A 24,060-nucleotide genomic window follows, 5' to 3' on the forward strand; every position below is an offset into this window, starting at 1 on the left:
ATTCGCCTAAACTTCCGAGATTTCCCGTCATCCATCATGAAGTGATGACACCCAGAGTCAGAATCGGAAGTAAGACGGAGTAGAAATTAAATATGTCTATATGAGAAAAGAACCCTAGGTAACTACCCGAAGGAAACCAACGCCGGTCCCAGTCAACGATACGACGTAGACAGAGGGAGCCAGTGCATGGAACCCAAGAAGTGTCTTTTCCTCGTGTCACTACAAACAAAATTACATTTAGTGGCACAAGTTTTTAGTGGCATAAGTTTTTTTGTGCCGCTATATTATGTTTTCAGTGGCACAAATTGTATTTATGCCACTATATACTGAAAATTCTAATTACATCTAATTTATGTTTAAATGAGAAAAAAAGAAAAATATGATATTATCATAGAGAAGCCCATCTTCAAATCTGAACCATGAAAAGAAACCCAACCCGTTTTTGTCGTTCTCTAACTACACTTTTGCCCTTGAAGAAAGAGAAACAGGTAGCGAAGAAGAACCTGATTTTTGTCTGCTTGGATCAATCGGGGAGATCTGTTCGATAAACATCTTTTCCAAGCAGATCTGTTCTAGTTTCTCATCAATTACGTTCTTCTTCCTTCATTTACTCGAGTGTTCATCGATCCATAGACAACAACAACGATGGATATATTCAGACTTGCAGGAGACATGACGCATCTTGCCAGCGTCCTCGTCTTGCTTCTAAAGATACACACCATCAAATCCTGCGCTGGTTTGCCCCCATTTTTACTTTATTTCTCTTCCGCTTTTGCAGATTTATACTGTTTGTAGGATATGAAATTTGGGAATTCTTAGCTCCATGACTTTCTAATTTACTCAAAATGTTGTTTTGGGTCAATTTGGAGCCGATTTGATGATGCCGTTAGTCGATTCGGAGAGATAGCTGTTTCTAGAGTGCTCGTTAATGGATTCTGAACTTGTTTTATCTTATCTGTTCGTGTAATTTTGATTTCTAAAAACATAAAGTTAATTTCTCAACAATATTGCTCGTGGTTTTGTTGTCCAAGCAGATTTTAGCTGTTTTTCAAGTGTAAATTACTCTGTGATCATCATCTTCTTCTGCATCCGGTGTAAATTACTCTGTAATTGATTTGCTAGATGTTTTGGAATTCGAAAGATTATTCTGCATAACTATTAGCCATAGGCATGGATTCCACAAGTGATTAATCCTTCTTCCTGATCAACATGACATGTTTCTTCTTTTTCACTTTCCTATTTACATTTCTCTAAGATATATAATCACAAATTGTTCATACTACATATCAATAACACCAATGTTTCATGCAGGGGTTTCTCTGAAGACTCAAGAGCTCTATGCATCGGTGTTTGCTACTCGTTACTTGGATATATATTCACAGACTTCATCTCATTATACAACACAATCATGAAATTAATATTTCTTGGAAGCTCTTTTTTTATAGTCTGGTATATAAGGCGCCACAAAATTGTTAGAAGATCCTATGATAAAGATCAAGACACATTTCGCCATTATTTTCTTGTGCTTCCTTGTTTGCTTTTAGCCCTAATTATTCATGAAAAGTTCACCTTCAAAGAGGTATGCATATGACATATGTTATGTTTCTTTATGAGCATTTTAATAACAACTGTATATATGTTAAATTATATATGTTTAATTGTAACTTTTTTAGTAGAAAATGTGGACATTTTCTTTATACTTAGAAGCTGTTGCAATACTTCCTCAATTGGTTTTGATTCAAAGAACAAGAAATATCGATAATTTGACTGGTCAATATGTATTTCTTCTAGGGTAATGCATTTCTCCTTTACACTTTTATTCATATTCATAATATAATGTGATGAAAAAATATTAAATAATAATTTAATGTCTTTAATTTTGTTGTGTAGAGCATATCGTGGATTGTACATTTTCAACTAGATCTATCATTACTTTACTGAGACTCATTATGTCCATTGGATCAGTATGTCTTTTTCCTATATTCTTAATGGAAAAATAACAAAGAAAAGAATTATAAATTATTTCTTATTCTTTTATGTTATATTAAAAAATAATCCAAATTTATTACCTATTTTGCAGCTTGAAATGTTAAACAGCGGTAATTTGATCTTAATATCAAAGGGCAATCATGTCATTTCACTTGTTAACGCCATTGATAACCTCCTGTGTGCAGTGGGAGTTTGAACAGGATTTAAATCCTAAACTTTTGAAGTTATCATTCTCTTGAAGGTTTTCAGAATTTATATCAAATTTTTAGTTTAAAAAGTTAATCATTTTGACTATCGAAAGTCAAACTTCTACTATGGTTATGGAACAAGATTTCTAAAATGTTCTTTGTGATTTTGTAACAGAAAAGTCGCAAATGCCCCTGAAAAGAGCAGTTGTTTATGCACAATCCTATGATCAAGGTGGCAATTTGATCAAGTTTATTACCTATTTTGCAACTTAGCTGTCACTGTTTAATGGTTTGGTTTGTTTGTGTGTTGATTTTTTTTTGACATTATTATATTTGTTTCTGGTTTTAAGGTTACAGAGGTGTACTCCAAAGAAATGAAAGGGGTCATATCAGCTCTAGCTTCAATTCAAGGCTATTTGTTAGTAGCTTCGGGCCCCAAAGTTATTCTACACAAATGGATAGGTTCTGAGTTGAGTGGGGTCGCTTTCTTTGATGCTCCACCACTCTATGTAGTCAGTTCAAATATTGTAAGTCATCTTCTACATCTTTCAATTTTTTTTGCCCGATTTGTCCGTTAACATTTCAACATTTTTTTTTTCACTTCAGGTGACTATTGGCGCTTTACAACCTGAAGTAAGTTTCTTATTTTGTACATCTCAAAACTCTCTCATAAAGTGGTTATAGTCCGGTATTTGATTTGATAAATAAATATGTTTTTCAATGAGGAATCTTTTAATATTTCATATTTGAGGCTATACAGTTAAGTTATTGTGTTAGGTGACATATTATGTTGTTGCACCACATGTGTTTGATGAAATGCCTACATGAAAGTAAAAGTACAAAATACCAATTCACTTTATTGTACATAGTTCCCGGAGATTAATATCATTATATTTGGCTTTCAGCTGACAAAGAATAACTTGTGGGATAAACGGATCTATCAACCCAAACATGACAGTTGGTATGTTTTAGCTTCCTTTCCATGATTCTTTTACCATGTTTAGCTTCTTCGCCATGATTCCTTTACCTTGTTTGGGGTTTCAACAATCATGTTGCAACATAAAAGCTTATTGGATACAATGATTTTTAAGTTTGGTGCGACTATCCATGCTCTTGAACATATACTGATGTTTCTTACATATTTCAAAAAACTAATTTGTTATGTTTTTTTTCCATCATTGCTTCTGATCCTATGCATAACTTACTCTCGTTTATTGATTAATATGTTACCATATTATAATAATGAGAATTGGGTCGAGTAAAAGTAAGATTTTTTTAATATTTTGTTTTGTATGAGCACACTTGTTATTATTAAGTTATGAATGAAATAATATTTACAAAATATAATTTTGTGCTAATTTACAGTTTAAAAATATTAAGGCCTTGTATGTACATACATTCTCACTCATTTTGGTGTTGCTTCTTAATTTTGTTTTTGTTTTGTGGCCTACAAGTATATCCTATTTTACATTTTTGTATTATTTCTTACTTTTATTGGTCTATGTTGTGGCAGGAACCAAATGTCAGTTCTGATGCATCCTAGTTGCTGCAGGTGATCTCTATCTCAAAATTTATTTATAGCCACTATATTAGAAATGAATAACAATTAATTTGAACACAAACAAAATGTTAATCATTTATCTTTTTCTTTTAAATTTATTTGTTTCCAGATGATGTTTGTGAGATGACTGCAAATAATAGAGATAATGGGTTCACTTTTCTTTTAGGAGTGGAGGAGGAAGAAGTTACACAAACAAAGAGAACAATTTTTTTTGAAGACTTTTTATTTTAAATATAGACAGTATTGTTGTTAAACAAGTTAAATTTGAATTCAAGTAATGATAATATGTTCTCCATTTATTATGTTAATTGTCTTTTTAAAGTTTTATATTAAAAAAAAACTAGACCTAATTTTTGAATATATTTGTTTTGTGGTGAAAAATGTGTCACAGCATAAAAATAATATTTATATTAGTATTAGTGGCATAAAAAAAATGCCACTAAAACCCAATAGTGTTGCAGTGGCATAAACAAAAGTGCCACTAAAACCTCATATCGCTGCAGCGACACAACTAAAAAGTGTCGCTAAAGGTCTTTAGTGGGAGCGTTTCTAGTGGCATTTTTTTTTTGTGTCGCTGATTGTTGAAAGTGTCTTTAGTGGCACTTTTTTGATTTTTAGTGACATTTTTTTTATGCCACTAAATGTCATTTTATTTGTAGTGTGTTCGTCACGCTAATACACCCATAAAATAATACAATTTGGTGAGTTAGTGATTACACTACTCACACTATGTGTTAGGTAAATCGCCTTTTCTCGTTGCAAGTAATACGATTAGAGCGGATCCCAACACCTCTATTGAGAGTGTTTAGCCATAAGTCTTCATGAGCCTCTCTTCCCGCGGTCTTCATTCCGAACTGTCCTCAGATCTTTCCAAGCCAGAGAGTGAACCTTTCCGAGTATAAAGATAACTTAGTAGGAACGAATCCCATCTTATGGCTTTTCTGATACCCATACTCCTACCTTGATACCCGGACTACATCATAGGGATGTAGGTCGACAGTCAGATAACCAATATCCAAGGCACGGGAAAAATTTATGCCTAATATAGTAAGGATAGATACGTCCAGGGTTAACCATCGTCTCTCATCAGCTTGTGTTCCTTTCCATATAGGAAAACCATGCCTCCGAAGAAGCGTAACCAATCCGCTGGCAAGAAACCGACTCTCCTATTCGATGAAGCTACGTTCCAAGTTACAGTATCGGCAGCCGTAGCAGCTGTCATGGCTCATCTGAATGCTAACAACGCCAATGTTAGCAAGAGCCCTATCGGGATTCCCGATCCTAGCAATGGACAGCGGCAACCAACACCTACATACCCAACCACCCAAGAACCTCAACCAAATCCACTGAAGAGAAAGTTCAAGAACGAGGAGGGAAGTACCTCGGCTCAAGGACCTTCCAAAGGGCAACGAGCTGAGGCAGTCAATACCCCTGCCAGCCCTTCCATCCTAACTTCAAGAAGACCATACCTAGGAAACCTTCCTCACTACAGCAAGTGTAGCTACCATCATCACGGTATCTGTCGAGAACTCTTTTGTGCTAGGTGCAACATGAAGGGGCATACCGCTCGCGTCTACAGAACCCCCGTTGAGTATATTACATCAACCACCAATGTAACGACCAATCCAGTATGCCATCTATGTGGTGAGATTGGGCACCTAAAGCGAGATTGCCCAATTGAAAGAAACGACAAGGACACAGGAGGAGTCTAACTCTAATGCTTAGGGAGAAGCATCGAGGAACCCGGTAGATTTTGGTACGTCTCTCAATCCTAGATAACTAACCCAAAAACATTAAAAGGCTAATTCTAAATGTGATTACTCTCCCGTTAAGGCGAAAGTCGCAGCACTGTTGTAAAAACTCAAAATTTCATTAGGTAGAGCTATAATGGCTCGATATATACATGACTAGTATATGTTAGGCGATTATAGAAAGGCCTCGTGAGAATCCATACAGGAAAATTACATTATTCAGAAACACATAGGACCCTCTACAGTTCCGCATCAACTCTATCGGTCCAAGTATCCGTGACAATGATACACGGGTCAAAACCCGAGATGCCAAGAACTTGTGTGCCCATTCGGCACATGGCCCTATCGATCCTCATTATATGTTATGTCGATGTATGCCAACTTCGACGCCCCTATGAATCATGGTTCGACTTCGTGCAACCATGTGTAAATCCTTAGTGTTGTGTAAAAAGAACTTTCACCGTAGCCAATTCAGCAAATAAAGGTTCTTCCGAACCTAAAAATAATAAAACCAAATGAGATCCGTCAGTAGTCCTTCTTATCTCAAACCTTCCGAAGTACCCAGGAGAAGGGTACCGCGCGCTGGTGAGCATATAGGGTTTTCAACCCACAATAAATTAATTATATTTAGTTTCACCAACCAATCACTATCCCGATTACCCATTCCCGTTATCCTCACTTTACGTCCCTAAAATAACATCTATCTCAAGGGACCTAATCTAGGATTTTCATCGGGACGGACATTACTGCTAAGGGGTTTCCTCAACAATAGATATCCTAAAGGCAACCATGAGGGGGATAGAGTACACCGGTGAACACATCGTTCACAACACCTACAGGTTATGAACCTGCTAGCGTTCCACTGGACTGTCTAGAAAGAATCCGTGGTCATTATCCATACTCCGCTGAATAACTAGATCAACAACAACAACAACATCGAGGCCTTTCATCTGTTTATTACACACCAACTATCTACCCATGTTCTACCCAACATATTAGTAGATAAAAATATATATTTTCATACATAGTTTAAAACCTGTATATCATTTTCATTCAATACATATTCCACATAATAGATGAGGCACACTCACACAACACGTATTTCATAGAAAGTAAATCAGATCTATGAGATAGAAGAGAATGAATATACATTCACGCACATAACAACAAAATTATACACATAACACGTATTTCGTATAAAATACTTCATAATTATGCGTTAGAAGAAAGTAACTACACACTCACACGTATAAACCACAATATACTTAATACACTCAAACCATACTTGTATTATTATCGTGTTTATGAAAGGTAGTATACACTCACTTGATTAGAAGATGATCGGACAACACTACAGCTTGTAGAAGTAGTATTCTTCGGCAGATCTGGAAGATCTTCACAAAAATCGAACTTCTCGCGGGCAGAGCTTCGGCTCGGGAATCACGCTCTTCGAGATTCTCGGGGCTTCGAATCTTGCTTTGGGACTCGGGAATGATACCGGGGCTTCGGGGTACTTCAGGCACACAAATCGATGCAAAACGGGAGAGAGAAGAGAGAAAAATAGCAATTGAGTCGGCTGCCCTAGCATCCTATTTATAGGAGGCTGGAGCCTCGGAGTACGCGGGGCGTACTGCTTCCGAAACGTCACTGCATGCATCATCCGAAGACTCGAGTGTGAATGTCAACATCCTCGGTGTACGCGGGGCGTACTTCGGATCGGATTGCTGACTCCCCTTCGGATAATGCCGGATTTTCCAATTAAAATTAAATACAAATTATTTAATAAACTTCGAAAATTCATATCTTCTTCATACAAACTCCGTTTTCGACGTTCTTTATATCCACGCGAAGGTGAGGCTAGGCTCTACAACTTTCGTTTAGACCCCGTCGGCTAATTTTAACTTTATTTTTATTATTTATTTTTAATAGGCCACGACAGAAAAACTTCGTTATAAATTCATAACTTCTTCGTTTGACGTCCGTTCTTGCCTAACTTTTTATCGCTTCGATACGAACAACGAGACCTTCGTTCCTCGTTTAGATTGCTTCGGCTAAAAACCGCTCGATCTCAAATCGAGTATTTCAGGCTGCATACTGCTAAGCCGAAACTTCGATAAATCGTAACTTCCATAAACGAAGTCAGATTTGGGCGTTCTATATATATTTGGAAACCTCGTTTCAACTACTACAACATTATCCAAAGATATCAAGTTTATTTTACACTTAAATTTCGACGCTTATTTTTATTCTTAATTAATCAAACCACATAATTAAGAAATTAAGCACAAAACACATAATACTCAAATAATATACTTCTATTATTTCAAAACGGGTTACAAAGGTTAAACTAGACTACTATATCAACATTAATGACAGGCCCAGAAACACAGGCGTAACAATTCTCTCCACCTTAGAATGATTCCGTCCCCGGAATCACACATCAACAAACAAATGCGGATAGCGACCCATCATGTCACTCTCCGTCTCCCAGGTGAGATTCGGCTCATTCGTGTGTTTCCATCGGACAAACACTAACTCGACCATCTTCCGTCGCAACTTCTTAGTCTTTCGGTCAACGATTGCCTCTGGTTCTTCAATCAACCTTTTGTTCTCATCAATTCTCAATTCAGAAATTGGAATTATATCAGGAACTTCTCCCGTGAACTTCCTCAAATAACACACATGAAAAGTGTTATGAATTCCATTCAGTTCTTCTGGTATTTCGAGCTTGTAAGCTTGGTTCCCAATCCTCTGAAGAACTTTAAACGGTCCAATAAACCTTGGACTCAACTTTCCCCTTTTACCAAATCTTATAAGTCCCTTCCACGGCGAGACTTTAAGCAAAACCGAATCTCCAACTTCAAAAGTCATCGGTCTTCGCTTTTTGTCAGCATAGCTCTTTGGACGATCCTGAGCTACTAACATTCTTTCCCTAATTATTTTCTACTGTTCAGCAGTTTGATGGACTATCTCCGGTCCCATAAACTGCTTTTCCCCAGCCTCAAGCCAACAAGATGGCGTACGACACTTATGTCCATACAAAGCTTGGTAAGGTGCCATCTTAATGCTCGAGTGGAAACTATTATTGTAGGAAAATTCTACCAATGGTAAATGTTCATCCCAATTACCTAGGAATTCCAAGGTACATGCTCTCAGCATATCTTCAAGTGTTTGTATCGTTCTTTCACTCTGACCATCAGTCTGCGGATGGTAAGCTGTACTTAAACACAACTTGGTACCCAATTCCTCTTGTAGACTTTTCCAAAACCTTGAGGTGAAACGGCTATCACGATCCGACACAATCATTAACGGAACACCGTGAAGCCTCACAATATCCTTCACGTAAGAATTTTCAAGCTTTTCCATAGACCATTTCTCCTTGGCTGCTATGAAATGCGCACTCTTAGTGAATCGATCAACGACCACCCAAATCATGTCGTGACCATTCTTTGTTCTGGGCAGTTTAGTGACAAAATCCATAGCAATGTCTTCCCACTTACCCATAGGCACAGGCAATGGTTCTAAACTCCCGTACGGTTTCTGATGTTGTGTCTTTACTCTCGCACAAGTCACACACTCAGCCACATACTTTGCAACATCAAGCTTCATCGTCGGCCACCAGTAGTAGGGTTTCAAGTCCCTATACATTTTAGTACTACCCGAATGAATCGAGTACATGATCTTGTGAGCTTCTTCCATCAGAAGATCTCTAATTCCTCCGGACTTAAGTACCCAAATCCGATTATGGAACACCTTCAGTCTGTGACTGTTTACACCGAATACCAACGTTTTGCCCAAACGTTCCTCCTTTCGGTCATTCTTTTCAGAAGCTTCCTCTTGAGCTTTCTTTATACTTTCCACAATGGTCGAGACAACTTCAATTCTCAACGCTCTTGGCCTTTTCCTTTCAAGATTGACTTTCCGACTGAGAGCATCAACAACAACATTAGCTTTACCGGGGTGGTAAAGTATCTCACAGTCGTAGTCTTTAAGTAATTCTAGCAAGCGTCGTTGCCTCATATTCAATTCCTTCTGATTAAAGAGATATTGGAGACTCTTATGATCAGTGAAAAGTTTGCACTTCGTGCCATAGAGGTAATGCCTCCATATTTTCAGAGCGAAAACTACCGCTGCCAACTCCAAATCATGAGTCGGGTAATTCTTTTCATGCTCCTTCAGCTGTCGAGACGCATATGTTATCACCTTTTCTCTTTGGGTCAGAACACAACCCAATCCAACCCCAGACGCATAGCTATAAACAGCGAAGTCTTCAACTCCATTGGGTAGAGAAAGTATCGGTGCCTCGCATAGCTTTTTCTTTAGCTTCTCGAATGCTTCTTTATGCTTATCACTCCAAGCATAAGTAGCTCCTTTGTGGGTCAAAGCTGTTAATGGAGTAGCGATCGAAGAAAAGCCTTGGATAAACCTTCGGTAATATCCGGCTAATCCCAAAAAGCTTCGGATCTCCGTGGGACTTTTCGGTTGTTCCCACTTCATTAGAGCTTCAATCTTTGCTGGATCAACCATTATCCCTTCTTGGTTGACCACGTGACCCAAGAATTGGACTTCACGAATCCAAAAATCACATTTGGAGAACTTTGCATATAGCTTCTCCTTCTTCAAGACTTCTAGCACTTCTCGCAAGTGTTTGTCATGCTCCTCTTGGCTTTTCGAATAAATCAGAATGTCATCTATGAACACTATCACAGATTTATCTAGGAACGGATTACAAACTATGTTCATTAAATCCATGAATGCTGCTAGAGCATTGGTTAGTCCAAACGACATAACCAAAAACTCGTAGTGTCCATATCGGGTTCTGAATGCAGTCTTCTCTATATCCTGCTTTCTTACTTTCAGCTGATGATATCCTGACCTTAGGTCGATCTTTGAAAAATAACTTGAACCTTGCAATTGATCAAACAGGTCCTCAATCCTTGGCAACAGATATCTATTCTTTATTGTTGCCTTATTCAGCTCTCGGTAATCAATGCACATTCTCATACTTCCATCTTTCTTCTTCACGAATAACACCGGAGCTCCCCAGGGCGATGAACTAGGTCTAATGAAACCTTTGTCCAATAACTCCTTAAGTTGCATCATCAGCTCCTTCATCTCCGTCCGTGCTAATCGATAAGGTGCTTTTGCAATTGGCGTTGTTCCGGGCAACAAGTCGATACGAAATTCTACTTGCCGATCAGGTGGTAATCCAGGAAGATCTTCGGGAAATACTTCCGGATATTCACACACAACAGGAATACTCTGCATCACCTTCTTTTCCTTCTTAGCATCGATCACGAATGCTAAGTATGATGTACACCCTTTGGTCAAACATTTTCTGGCTTTCATTAGGGAAATGATTGCAGAATTTACTCTGCGTTTGTCCCCATACACCATAAACGAATCTTTCCTAGGCGGGTTCACTTTAACTATCTTCTTCTTGCATAAAATTTCTGCATCATTGGCGCTAAGCCAATCCATTCCAAGCACGATGTCGAAACCATTAAGTTCGATAGGCAATAATTCCTCGTGGAACTTATTCCCATTCAGATCAATTAAGATATTTTTCATGTGATGGCTACCAGGTACAAACTTGCCACTAGCAACTTCGACTAATAAGGCATTATCTAGTCTAACAACAGGCAAAGCTAGCTTTCTACCAAATTCATGCGATATAAAGGAGTAGTTGGCTCCAGAATCAAATAAAATTTGGGCAGGCAATTCGTTAACGAGAAAGGTACCTGAAGCGACATCAGCTTCATCTTTAGCAGCTTCCAGTGTCATCTGAAATGCTCTCGCCTTTGGCTTTAGTGGAAAGCTGGGTCTAGCTGCCTCCTTCTTCTTCGGGCAGTCCCTCGACATGTGTCCCTCCTCACCACAACCATAGCAAACTTTCTTAGTGAGGGTACATTCATTGGCATAGTGCCCTGGCTTTCCATATTTGTAGCATGTGGCCACTACCTCACATTTCCCATGATGCTTCTTCTTACATTTGTCGCACCATTTCGCTTCACCTCCTCCTCCTCTCGAACTAGACTTCGAGAACTTGTTTTTCTTGTTGGACCCTGAAGTTCCATCGAACTTCCTCTTTTCCCCAACTTCTATCCTTTCCAGACCCTTTTCCTTCTGTTGGGCCTCCACATTCTTAGCTGCACGAACAACCATTTTTAGAGTAGTTGCCATCTTGACTGTTGGACCAAAGTCGGCAGGCAGTCCATTAGCAAACCTCTCAATCTTGGAGAGTTCCGTTGGTACTAGGTACGGAAATAACTTCATTTTCTCAGTAAATGCAGTAGCATAATCATCTATGCTCATCCTCCCCTTCTTCAAGTTTTGGAACTCATTGTTCAGATCAATCAGATCTATCTCTGAACAATATTGCACCCTTAACTGTTCCAAGAACTCCTCCCATGACATTTTCAGGGCTTCTCCTCGTGGCATAGTATCTGCCAACAACTTCCACCAACTCAAGACTCTTGTCTTCAGTTGTTTGACTGCAAAGACAGTCTTCTGTTTGTTGCTACAGTCGCAACTTTCAAATACCATCTCCATTTCGGAGATCCAATCCATTATCTCAACAGGCTTTGGGCTCCCAGAAAGACTTGGCGGCTTAGCGCCCAAGAAATTCTTGTACATTCGCCCATCCTTGTTGTTTCTTCTTTCCGGATCGTTCCCTCGTTCTCCTTGAGTCCCAACTTGACTCATCATGCGACTATTGTTCCCTTCCTCCAATTGCTCGGGAATCAATTCAGGTTCCTCGATAGGTATGATAGGTTCGTCCCTATTATCATGCAACATCTGTCGCATCTCATCCCTTTGTTCGGCTAGCATAGCCCGAATCATGGCTTGCACCCCAGCCATTGTTATTGGTTTTGGTGCTGCTACTACAATAGGTATTTGCTCAATCACTGGCGGTTGATTCCTGTTTTCATCTGTGTTTCCATCGCCACTCCTTGTTCTCACCATTTTTGATCTACACACCGAATAAGGTGAAATTTAGATCTTCATTCACGATAGATATTCAAATCATCCTTATTACTCCGAAACGTTTACATGCTAGTTCTAATAACGTAGGCATACACTTAGAATCCTACACACATAAGGTTTCCAGATCCGGTCGGCAACAGACCGTAGATCCGAACAATTAATATCATATATGGCAACATATAACATTTAGCACATAAAAGCATTTTAGGCAACTTTCCTAAAATAAACTAGTGCTCGTGTCTATAATATATCACACACACTTCTCACAATCTCCACTTAGCATTCTAAGTTTAAGTCTAGAAATCCTACAAATTCCTAGTTCGCTTAAACTAATGCTCTGATACCAACTGTGACATCCCCAAAATCACGGCCAGAAAAGACCGATTTCATTTATGCTTTTTAAAATAATTTCAGAGTAAATCCTTTTGATTTAAAAGTGTTGCGGAATTTGTTCCCAAAACAAAACATGATAAAATAATATTTATCAAAGCATTTCATCAAGAGATGCATTTTCATTATATAATCAAAACTCGAGATGTCATGTTCCGATACAGACCATAAAGCATAAACGATAACATTACAAGTCATTCAACAAATATATACATATACAGACTTGTAAACAAAACAACTCGATGATTCATCCATCGTACGCCCTTGAGCCACTTCCTGTAATACAAATAAAACTAAGTGGGTCAGGCTTGGGAGCCTGGTGAGCATATAGCGTTTTCAACCCACAATAAATTAATTATATTTAATTTCACCAACCAATCACTATCCCGATTACCCATTCCCGTTATCCTCACTTTACGTCCCTAAAATAACATCTATCTCAAGGGACCTAATCTAGGATTTTCATCGGGACGGACATTACTGCTAAGGGGTTTCCTCAACAATAGATATCCTAAAGGCAACCATGAGGGGGATAGAGTACACCGGTGAACACATCGTTCACAACACCTACAGGTTATGAACCTGCTAGCGTTCCACTAGACTGTCTAGAAAGAATCCGTGGTCGTTATCCATACTCCGCTGAATAACTAGATCAACAACAACAACAACATCGAGGCCTCTCATCTGTTTATTACACACCAACTATCTACCCATGTTCTACCCAACATATTAGTAGATAAAAATATATATTTTCATACATAGTTTAAAACCTGTATATCATTTTCATTCAATACATATTCCACATAATAGATGAGGCACACTCACACAGCACGTATTTCATAGAAAGTAAATCAGATCTATGAGATAGAAGAGAATGAATATACATTCACGCACATAACAACAAAATTATACACATAACACGTATTTCGTATAAAATACTTCATAATTATGCATTAGAAGAAAGTAACTACACACTCACACGTATAAACCACAATATACATAATACACTTAAACCATACTTGTATTATTATCGTGTTTATGAAAGGTAGTATACACTCACTTGATTAGAAGATGATCGGACAACACTACAGCTTGTAGAAGTAGTATTCTTCGGCAGATCTGGAAGATCTTCACAAAAATCGAACTTCTCGCGGGCAGAGCTTCGGCTCGGGAATCACGCTCTTCGAGATTCTCGGGGCTTCGAATCTTGCTTTGGGACTCGGGAATGATACCGGGGCTTCGGGGTACTTCTGGCACACAAATCGATGCAAAACGGGAGAGAGAAGAGAGAAAAATAGCAATTGAGTCGGCTGCCCTCGCATCCTATTTATAGGAGGCTGGAGCCTCGGAGTACGCGGGGCGTACTGCTTCCGAAACGTCACTACATGCGTCATCCGAAGACTCGAGTGCGAATGTCGACATCCTCAGTGTACGCGGGGCGTACACGAGTACGCGGGGAGTACTTCGGATCGGATTGCTGACTCCCCTTCGGATAATGCCGGATTTTCCAATTAAAATTAAATACAAATTATTTAATAAACTTCGGAAATTCATATCTTCTTCATACGAACTCCGTTTTCGGCGTTCTTTATATCCACGCGAAGGTGAGGCTACGCTCTACAACTTTCGTTTAGACCCCGTCGGCTAATTTTAAATTTATTTTTATTATTTATTTTTAATAGGCCGCGACAGAAAAACTTTGTTATAAATTCATAACTTCTTCGTTTGACGTCCGTTCTCGCTTAAATTTTTATCGCTTCGATACCAACAACGAGACCTTCGATCCTCGTTTAGATTGCTTCGGCTAAAAACCGCTCGATCTCAAATCGAGTATTTCAGGCTGCATACGCTAAGCCGAAACTTCGATAAATCATAACTTCGACATACGAAGTCAGATTTGGGCGTTCTATATATATTCGGAAACCTCGTTTCAACTACTACAACATTATCCAAAGATATCAAGTTTATTTTACACTTAAATTTCGACGTTTATTTTTATTCTTAATTAATCAAACCACATAATTAAGAAATTAAGCACAAAACACATAATACTCAAATAATATACTTCTATTATTTCAAAACGGGTTACAAAGGTTAACCAAGACTATTTTATCAACATTAATGACAGGCCCAGAAACACAGGCGTTACATGTTTAATTTATCAAATTGGACCTGGAACATGCGTTTACGGCCAAGGAGCATGCTTGGGCCGTAAACACATAAAAACATGGGTTTTTGAGCAATTTAACCCCTCCAAACCAATATTGGGACTTAGATACGACCTTATGGCTTACAAATCTGGACTTAGAACACCCTAAACATGAATTTTGAGGAGCAAATAAGGTATTTCGGGCAAGGAACATGCTTGGGCCGTAAACTCCTCATTCATGGGGAGTAAGCTCATTTAAACATGTCTAAAAGCCATATAACTTCACCAATAGCCTTGGAATAAATCCTAGAATCATCTAAAAATAGTTTGAGGACCTTAAACATGTCAAACACCTTCCATTTAGGAGTTTACGGCCAAAGCTTCCCAAGAAATAGTTCCAGGGCCGTAAACTCATAAAAACATGTTAAAAGGTGCCCTAAACTCATACCAAGGCTTGGAAAATTAGTTAGAATCACATGTGATTGTCCTAGCCTTCCAAAATAATTATTGTTTGAGCTTGGGGGAGTTTACGGCCGTAAACTCCAAGTTTACTGCCGTGAACTCCCATAAATAATATATATGCTAGTACAATCCATTCCAAGGCTTTAGAAAAATCCATTCCATCATTCCCCATGTTCATTTAAGCCATTTAGCACCCCAAATCAACCAATCATGAGTTCACGGCCGTGAACTCATGTATGTATGGGGTATATGGCCGAAAACTCCATAAGGAGTTTACTCTTAAAGAGTAAACTCAATTCCCAAGTCCCTCGCATCATTACACGTCCGTAGATGTCACCCGGGTCACTCCAAACACTCGTTTTGAAGTGTTTTAGCTCATTGGAGTGTAGTATCCTATCTAATTAGTATTTTTAAATCTAATTAGATATATTTGGATATTATTTCATATTACATAGGAACCTCGCGTGTAATCAAGCCCCGAACCAACGTTTAGTGTTCGAAACAGTTGCGTCTTCTCGTCTGGTGAGTTCATACCCCTACCCTTTTTCAATGGGTTTTCAGGGGGGAATACAAGCAAAGTACAAGGGATTACTTGTACTTAAAACTTGTTTTACATGTGTATGTTTCAAAACTTATATGCTTTTAATACTGATAATAACAACCGATAACCGTTTGAAACTTGCAGGGTAATCATATATATTATTTGTGAAATTAGTTATACGCTGTTATGTTTATTATTTCACAAATGGTTTCCACATTTTTTTTTATCAGTTAAAAAGCATAACTTTAGAACCTTTGAACATAAAACTTTATACACTGTTTTTTCCTCGGCAACACTCCACATAGATACGCGAGTGGAGGATTATCGTAATATTACTAGTAAATTTGTTAGTCCTATATAATTGGAGACACGTCCTCGGCGAACACTCCACAGAGATACGCGAGTGGAGGACCGCCCCCGTAACCAGAATCTCTTAGATAGGGAGCGTGAGTTGAGTGTATAGATCTATACGGGGCTGACTACCCCACACCTGGCTGCTAGCTACAGCCGAACCGAAATGGTTCAAGGGTGACGAAAGTCATAAGGTGATGTGGACTACTTATTGCCATATCTAGTCTATTGTATGGTTATGGAACTCGCAATTAGGATAACATAAATTTACTTAATATTAATAATGAATAAAGTAATCAACTTACTTAGTAAATATTAGTTTTATATATGTGTTAAAAACTAATACATTTCACAAGATAACCAGGTTTTCAGAATACAACTTTCTCATTTGGTAACCAACATTCAGGAAAATATGGGATTTTCCTGAGGAACATTGTACATAACCAGAAAAGTGCAACAAACCAGATAACATACATTAGTAAGGGTAAACATGTTTTCAGTGTAAAACTTTACATTATGTTTTGGGAATCAATAACCAACCTTTTAAGAAAATATCGGATTTTCTTGGTGTGTGTAACATTTTCAGAAAACGGAAAGGAAACTTGTACATTTTTCACAAAACAAAATCGCTTATGAACTCACCAGCGTTATGTTGATTTTCAAACCGCTTGTATTCTCAGGTCAGTGTTAGACAGGTACCCGAAGATCCTTTTGTTCGAAGACGGAGTGCTCAGAAGACCCGTTTCATTTTGTTCATATATACTATGTATCACATGTACAAGTTTACTTTTGAAACAATTGTAAAACATTTCTATACGTAATGTAATGGTTGTTTTACTTTACTTACTATGTGCATTGGATTTGATACTCAACGTGGAGTCAACATCGGAAATGTTTCCGCCTTCGGTTTTCGGGGTGTGACAAAGCTCTACCACAAACCTCATAGTAAAACCCTTCATCTTCTTCCATAGAATAGGAACGAGAGTCAAGAGAACCACTGCGGGTTGAGCTGCTATAATGACCACAAATCTGAAATTTGTTGTCATCCCGATTAAGCCAACATAGTAGCTAACACCCTCGGTTGGTAAAGAAATCTGAGTCGTAAGAGTCAAGGACATTGACTACGACCATCCATCCACTCTTAATCCCATGAATTAAGCATCTTAGGGAATATCCCGGAACCCTAGAAGTTGTGATAAGTTAAACTCTAAGAAGGGTGGATGAGAAGATTAGAAGTTCCGAGTAACGAAACCCTATACCTCTAGACTTAACCTAAATCAAGAAAACTCAGAACCCCCGGAAGAGTAGTTTCAGAAGATGCTCGCACTACTCAGGCACTTCGTCCACCCCGTTACCAATGAGTAGTGCCTAGGACACTCCGCCTCCCCCTCACGTGGAAGAAGTCACCGTCACCCTATAGACGATAGACTGCATTCTCCAAAGTGAACACTAGAATGCCAAGAACCACAGGATAACCTCCACATCCAAGAATACTTGGATCAAGTGCGAAAGTAGGTTGAGTTAAGCCTTATAACCCAGATCCCGAAGAGATTATAGACTTGACACCAGTCTAGGTGTTAGTCGATGGGTTATACAAGAGCACGCGCTTTCTGCAACTAAAATAAACTGACACCTTAGAGAATAGGGCATGTTTTAGAGATTCATTGGACTACTAGGTGTTCCAAGAATACTATCTCACACAGAAATAGTAGAACCACCTCCCGAGATAGTCCAACACTTTAGAAATTAACTCCACTGTAAAATTTATGGAATACATATACATTTCTACAATTACGATACTATACAAACACCATTTTACGGTCTTTAGGTTTAAGACCACAACACTTTTACAAGCAGAAAATATTGGATTTTATGGGAAAACTTACATTTTACATTACCTTCTACTTACAATAGAAAACATAGGATTTCTTGAAAACACTCTATACATTTTCAAAACAAAAACACACATGCTATAATACAAGAATTGATACAAAACTTTCAAACCATTTTTACAGAAAATATCGGATTTCCTGGTGTTTACTAAGTGATACAAAACTTTTCATGCAAACATGCTTATGAACTCACCAAATTTATATAAGTTGATGTTTTCAAAATAACTTGTATTCTCAGGAAATCATTAAGCGGGTTGGTCTTCAAGAACTCATGGATTTTGATGTATTTTTGGTATCATCATACACTTAAAATTTTGGGAATGTAATTTTTACTCTAACACACTGATGTAAACAATGCCGGTTTTATTATTGTATGTCTGATGATGATGTTGTCTTGATTCAATAATATACACTGTGACGATATTACAAGATGAAGTCACCCAAACCCCCGGACGTTTCCGCCATTCCGGTTCGGGGGTGTGACAGATTGGTATCGGAGCAATGTTTATAGTGAACCGGCATATCTACTCATACAAGATATGTAACTATAAATACATTGTGACTAAAATACTCTAAAAAAAAATACATACCAATGTGTGCATTATTAAAATAACAATAAAAGTCTTTGGAGGAACTGAACATCATGGTTAAACCCAGACAGTTATGTAGTCGTATCGGGGATAAATATAGCCTGATCAACTATATTTATTCAAAATACGACCAATATGTGTCTGGGAGTGATCATGGTAGGCAATGAATCTAGAAACTTACCAACCTTGTATCCAAAAAAATTTTAAGGAACTCAAACATAAACATTTAAAATAATATAGGAGTAATCTTGCATGCTATCCATTTTTCCCACATTCATATAGTTTTGTGCAGACTCTATAGCTAGATTTCATCACCCCGGAGATCCTTACTTTCCCAACCAGGGGAACGGAGGCTGGCTAGAGCCGGAACCAGAAGAGGAACCAAATGAGGAACCCCAGGAGGGACCAGCAGAACCAGTGGTGGACTCATAGGAGGAGGAGTCTGACGGTGACGATGCAGATGACTCTGACACGGATTCTAAAGTTATCAATCCACCATACGTAGCTAGGGTGCGCCCACACAAGATGGGTCCCAACGACCCTACGCCCCCATGGGCACATGAGATCTTGAGGTGGAGTTGATAACAGGGGTGCGTCCCCCATTCAGCATAAACCAGGACTATTATGACCTGAGTCACGATGGACCTGCAGATCGAGCCCTGCCAGTGATGATTAGGAGGACGCATGATATAGGTGAGCGGACACAAGCAACTGCTGGTCAGATGGTTGTTATGAGAGTTGCAGTCGAGCGCGTAGAGAGACTAACTCATGAGGTCATTACGGACTACCAGGCGATACAGGCACCGTTGGAGGCCCGGCTACGTGCCACCGAGCATCATCTGGCTAGACTTCACGGTGCATCCACCTCATCATAGGCACCACCAGACACTTCCCGCCGAGACTAGGATAAACTCCACTCACTACTACTATTGTTATGGTTCTCTTTTATATACTATTGTATGTAGGACCGACTTTATGATTAAGTGATTACACTACTCATAAAGCCGTTATGCTATCGGATCATATATGTCTCTATGTATTTTACGCCTTCCAAGGCGAATTTTCATGCATGGTACTACAATGTTTATCATTAATGAAATAGTTATGTTTTTTATTTGTGATGTTGGTATCTGTTATGTGTTCTATTTTCCTTGTTTCATGATATTGTATGAATTCACTTATATGCACAACCGAGCTACCAAAATTGCTATATGCCAAAGGAATTAGAAACCACGAACTACCATGTACTCACCATCTTTCTATTCCATTACAGAATAATGCCTAGGAGACCAATTCGCAAGAATAACAACACTGCACCACCACCACCACCGCCTCCGCCAGAGGTGAACTCTGTTGCTTTCCATGGAGCAGTCTCAGCTTTAGTCATAGTAGCCTTGGCACACATTTAAACTGGGAACAATGGTGGCAGTAACAGTCAAGGAACTAGGAGCTCGAACCAAGGAATGAACCAAGGTCCTATAAAAGCATGTACCTATAAAGACTTCTCAAATGCCAAACACCAAACATTCAATGGAACGGGAGGCGTGATAACTTTAAAGCGATGGATGGAAAAGATCGAGTCAGTCATTGAGATCTGCGGATGTCCTAAAGCATGCAAGGTAAAATTTGCAGCTTGCACGTTTGTCAACCAAGCACTTTTGTGGTGGAATGGTCATGTGGAGGCTATGACACTCCCAGTGGCAAATGCAATGTAATGAGAGGAGCTCAAGGAAATATTGATCGCAGAGTATTGTCCCCATGGGGAAGTATAGAAATTAGAACATGAGTTATGGAATCTCACAATACAAATTACAAAACAAAGACATCGAGGCTTACATCTCAAGATTCAGCGAACTAGCCCTTCTGTGCCCGGGTATGATCACATCAGAAGAGAAGAAGATTGAGCGGTTCATTTGGGGATTAAATTCTCCAATCCAAGGAAATGTGATTGTGGCAAACCCAGAGACTTTTGACAGTGAGAAAAGGCTAACTCAAAAGCTTTACGACCATGACAACAAAAAAGGAGCCAAAACTGTTGAGACTGAGACCAAGAAGGAAATGAATAACAAGAAAAATGGGGACAACAAACAAAAGGGGCAACAAAACCAGGGATCCTCCAAAAAGCAACAAACTGTAGCAGTTCACGTTGCTACCGCTCAAGTTACGCCAGCACCAGCTGCTCCAACCTCAACTGTGCAAACCACTACCATTCCATACTCAGGAACTTTACCAAAATGTAACAAATAAAACTACTACCACCATGGCGGGCGCAGAGAAATGAAATTTACCAAATGCAACCGCAAGGGGCACACCGCCTGGTACTGCAGATCTCAATCCCAATAGAATCAACAGCCAAAAAACAATAACAACAACAACAACAACAACAACAACAACAACAACAACAACAACAACATCGGGGCCGGTCACACTTGTTATGGATGTGGAGGAACTGGCTATTTTAGGCAAAATTTCCCCAAAGCCAACAACCAAGGAGCAGGAGGAACAGGCATGGTCCTGACATTGGATCAAGGAGAGGCAGTTCAAGACCCGATGGTTGTTACTGGCACGTTTCCTGTAACACCCAGATTTCCAAAAATAAAATTTTCATTTAAATTAATCAATCTAATATTAAAAACACTTGTTTTAAAATCTTGTTCCCATTCAAATTACAAAACGTAGTTTCATTTTCATTATAAAAGAAGACCAGGATCCTCCAAAACTCAACTCTTTCTTCGGTGTGTACAATCGAACCGTTGCCATCCCGCGTTACTGTAAGAACCTGAAACAACGTAACATAAACAACGTAAGCACGAAGCTTAGTGAGTTCCCCAATATACCTTACGCACATACGCCATCCAGCCTGGACCGTTCGGTCCACATAACATTGCCTTCCGGCCCGGATCTTTCGATCCACATAATATCGCCTTCCGGCCCGGATCTTTCGATCCACGTAATATCGCCTTCCGGCCCGGACCTTTCGATCCACATAACATTGCCTTCCGGCCCGGACCTTTCGGTCCACAAGATAATCGCCTTCCGGCCCGTACACATATATAACACATAATACAATACTCTAACACATAAGCACATATATCACATATCATACCTGACCTTTCAGTCACATAATACCTTGCCTTCCGGCCCATATATAAGCATGTATATCACACATAGCAGCTAACTTCCCATTCATAGCATATAACCATAACACATAACATACTTGACCTTCCGGTCACACAATCAAACCCTTCCGGGTGAGGTATAGTGAGAAGACTCACCTCGAAGTACGCAGGCTATAACCTCTTCGAGCTACTCGCACACAATCCGCTAGTTCCGCAGGTTCCCTATAATACCACAGCCTTAGTTAATGATCTTATCAAACAAGGCAACTGACCCCTCTAATATATATACAGGTCAACGGTCAATCCTGACTGGACTCGTCGAGTGCAAAGGGTAACTCGACGAGTATAAGCATCCTGACACCACTCGCCGAGTCTGAAGAACGACTCGACGAGTTCCAGTAGATCTTCATGCTACTCGCCGAGTCTGAAGAACAACTCGGCGAGTTCCAGTGAATCTTCAAGCTACTCGCCGAGTCCGATCATCCGACTCGGCGAGTCCACGCCATGCAGTCATCCAACTGCCTCCTGAGGTACGTTTTTCCCGAGATACACACTCATGGGGACTTCTGGACCTCTAATCATCCTATTACTAGGGTAGAAACCTTTGTATAACAACACAATACTCCATCAAATCTCCAAATGGGTTTCATAAACCCTAAATTCAAGTACACATCAAAATAACAGGAATGATCCGAAACCTTACCTGAAAACATACTCTCTGTGTCCCCAAACCTCAGAACTCGACCCCCTTGCTCTTCCTTTGGCCAAAATCCTCCCTCTTCTTGCACCACAATTCCTTCAAAGTCAATAATGGCCTTCAAGTTTTGCTCCAAATGCCACAGTCGTCTAGGGTTCTCCACAATCGGCCAAAAGACGTGAAATGACGACATGCAACCCTTAAATACGACCCAATACGAAACGGCTAGGGTTTTCTGCTGAACAGCGTCGACTCGCCGAGTCCATACCTGGACTCGTCGAGTCCAGTCGCGAACCCGCGACCAAATCTGCGACCCTACTCGGCGAGTCTGGCTCCAACTCGCCGAGTCCCTCCTTTAAAATACCCTAAAATGCAATTTAACAATACTTGAGATTTTGGGCTGTTACAATTCTCCCCCACTAGAATTAGACTTCGCCCTCGAAGTCTCGCTCTGAAAATAATTCTGGATGCTGCTCCCGCATCACACGTTTCGGCTTCCCTAGACACTTCCGATCTCTTCCGAGGCCGTTACTGAACCCAATACCAGAGGTACCTCCTTGTTCCTCAGAACCTTGATCTTCCGATCTCCGACGGCCACTGGCCTCTCAACGTAACACAGGCTCGCATTCACCTAACCGTTCTCTAGTAGAACCACTGCTGACTCATCCGCTATACACCCCTTCAATTGCGACACATACAAGTGTCATGGATCCGATCCAATCCCGTTGACAGCTCCAAACGGTAGGCCACCCTTCCTACCTTCGCACCTTCACGAAAAGTCCCAACATACCGGGGCCCCCCATTTACCCCTCATCCTAAATCGAAACATCCCGCCAGAAATACGAAATCGCCGACCGGAATCACATGCTCATAACGGCGTCTGCCTGCATAACTTTTCTGCTAACTCTAGACGATCACTAACTCTCTTTAACCTGCTGAGTCTGCCCTGTCAACTAAAGTACGAACTCTGAGCTGCTCATCACTCTCTGTAACCGAGAACCACCCAAGATGCAACTCTGCTCTTAAACCCCAACAATCACTCGAACAATGAGGGTTAGGAAGCCCTGAACCACCGGATCCCCGATCCAAAGCCCACTTTGTCCATCCCAGACCAACTGAGAGATCCATTCCCACTCCCAGAGTAACTCTCACAAATTCTTCTCTTGCCATCATATACACATGCTGAACTAGCTCCAACACTCGTAGGTTGGAAGACCCGATACACTGATGATATCTTCGAACATCTCCCAAGATGAACCACTACATCCACCCTACACTCTGATCAGATTCACACTGAAAATTTAAAATTTTCTCTCTCCATGCATCCCTTCTGAGCCTCAACAAACATCCCAACCGGATGGGTTCCTACTCCACTGCCGCGAACACGATGCTC

The 24,060-nt window shown here is 39.8% G+C and overlaps 1 protein-coding gene and 1 long non-coding RNA gene across 3 annotated transcripts; both read left to right on the forward strand.

Annotated features, from left to right (window-relative positions):
* The first annotated feature begins 413 nt into the window (after window positions 1–413).
* Window positions 414–1,920, forward strand: LOC145103255 (uncharacterized). The gene is made up of 4 exons (XR_013706409.1): window positions 414–736; window positions 1,312–1,579; window positions 1,674–1,792; window positions 1,891–1,920. It is a non-coding gene; the product is annotated as an uncharacterized LOC145103255 (long non-coding RNA).
* A 160-nt stretch (window positions 1,921–2,080) lies between these two features.
* On the forward strand, window positions 2,081–4,040 carry LOC145103254 (cleavage and polyadenylation specificity factor subunit 1-like). 2 transcript variants are annotated; one of them, XM_079040814.1, is made up of 8 exons: window positions 2,081–2,099; window positions 2,175–2,230; window positions 2,353–2,409; window positions 2,528–2,704; window positions 2,784–2,810; window positions 3,083–3,138; window positions 3,691–3,729; window positions 3,905–4,040. In XM_079040814.1, exons 3-8 carry the CDS (start codon window positions 2,389–2,391, stop codon window positions 3,951–3,953), a joined length of 369 nt encoding a protein of 122 aa, XP_078896940.1. In that variant the 5' UTR covers window positions 2,081–2,099; window positions 2,175–2,230; window positions 2,353–2,388; the 3' UTR covers window positions 3,954–4,040. The 2 variants fall into 2 exon arrangements, with proteins under 2 accessions (XP_078896940.1, XP_078896941.1); XM_079040815.1 differs by having other exon boundaries at window positions 2,082–2,230; window positions 3,848–4,040.
* The last annotated feature ends 20,020 nt before the right edge of the window (window positions 4,041–24,060 follow it).

Source organism: Lactuca serriola, chromosome 4, assembly GCF_051521515.1.
Source record: "Lactuca serriola cultivar US96UC23 chromosome 4, Lser_US96UC23_V15, whole genome shotgun sequence".
NCBI lineage: Eukaryota > Viridiplantae > Streptophyta > Magnoliopsida > Asterales > Asteraceae > Lactuca > Lactuca serriola.

What these genes read in the sequence shown, in the direction of transcription:
- LOC145103254 (XM_079040814.1), top strand. Translation starts at nt 2,389, where the DNA reads ATGCACAATCCTATGATCAAG. An exon ending in CAACCCAAACATGACAGTTG is followed by an intron (nt 3,139 to 3,690) that starts GTATGTTTTAGC and finishes ATGTTGTGGCAG; the next exon opens with GAACCAAATGTCAGTTCTGA. An exon ending in ATGCATCCTAGTTGCTGCAG is followed by an intron (nt 3,730 to 3,904) that starts GTGATCTCTATC and finishes CTTTTCTTTTAG; the next exon opens with GAGTGGAGGAGGAAGAAGTT.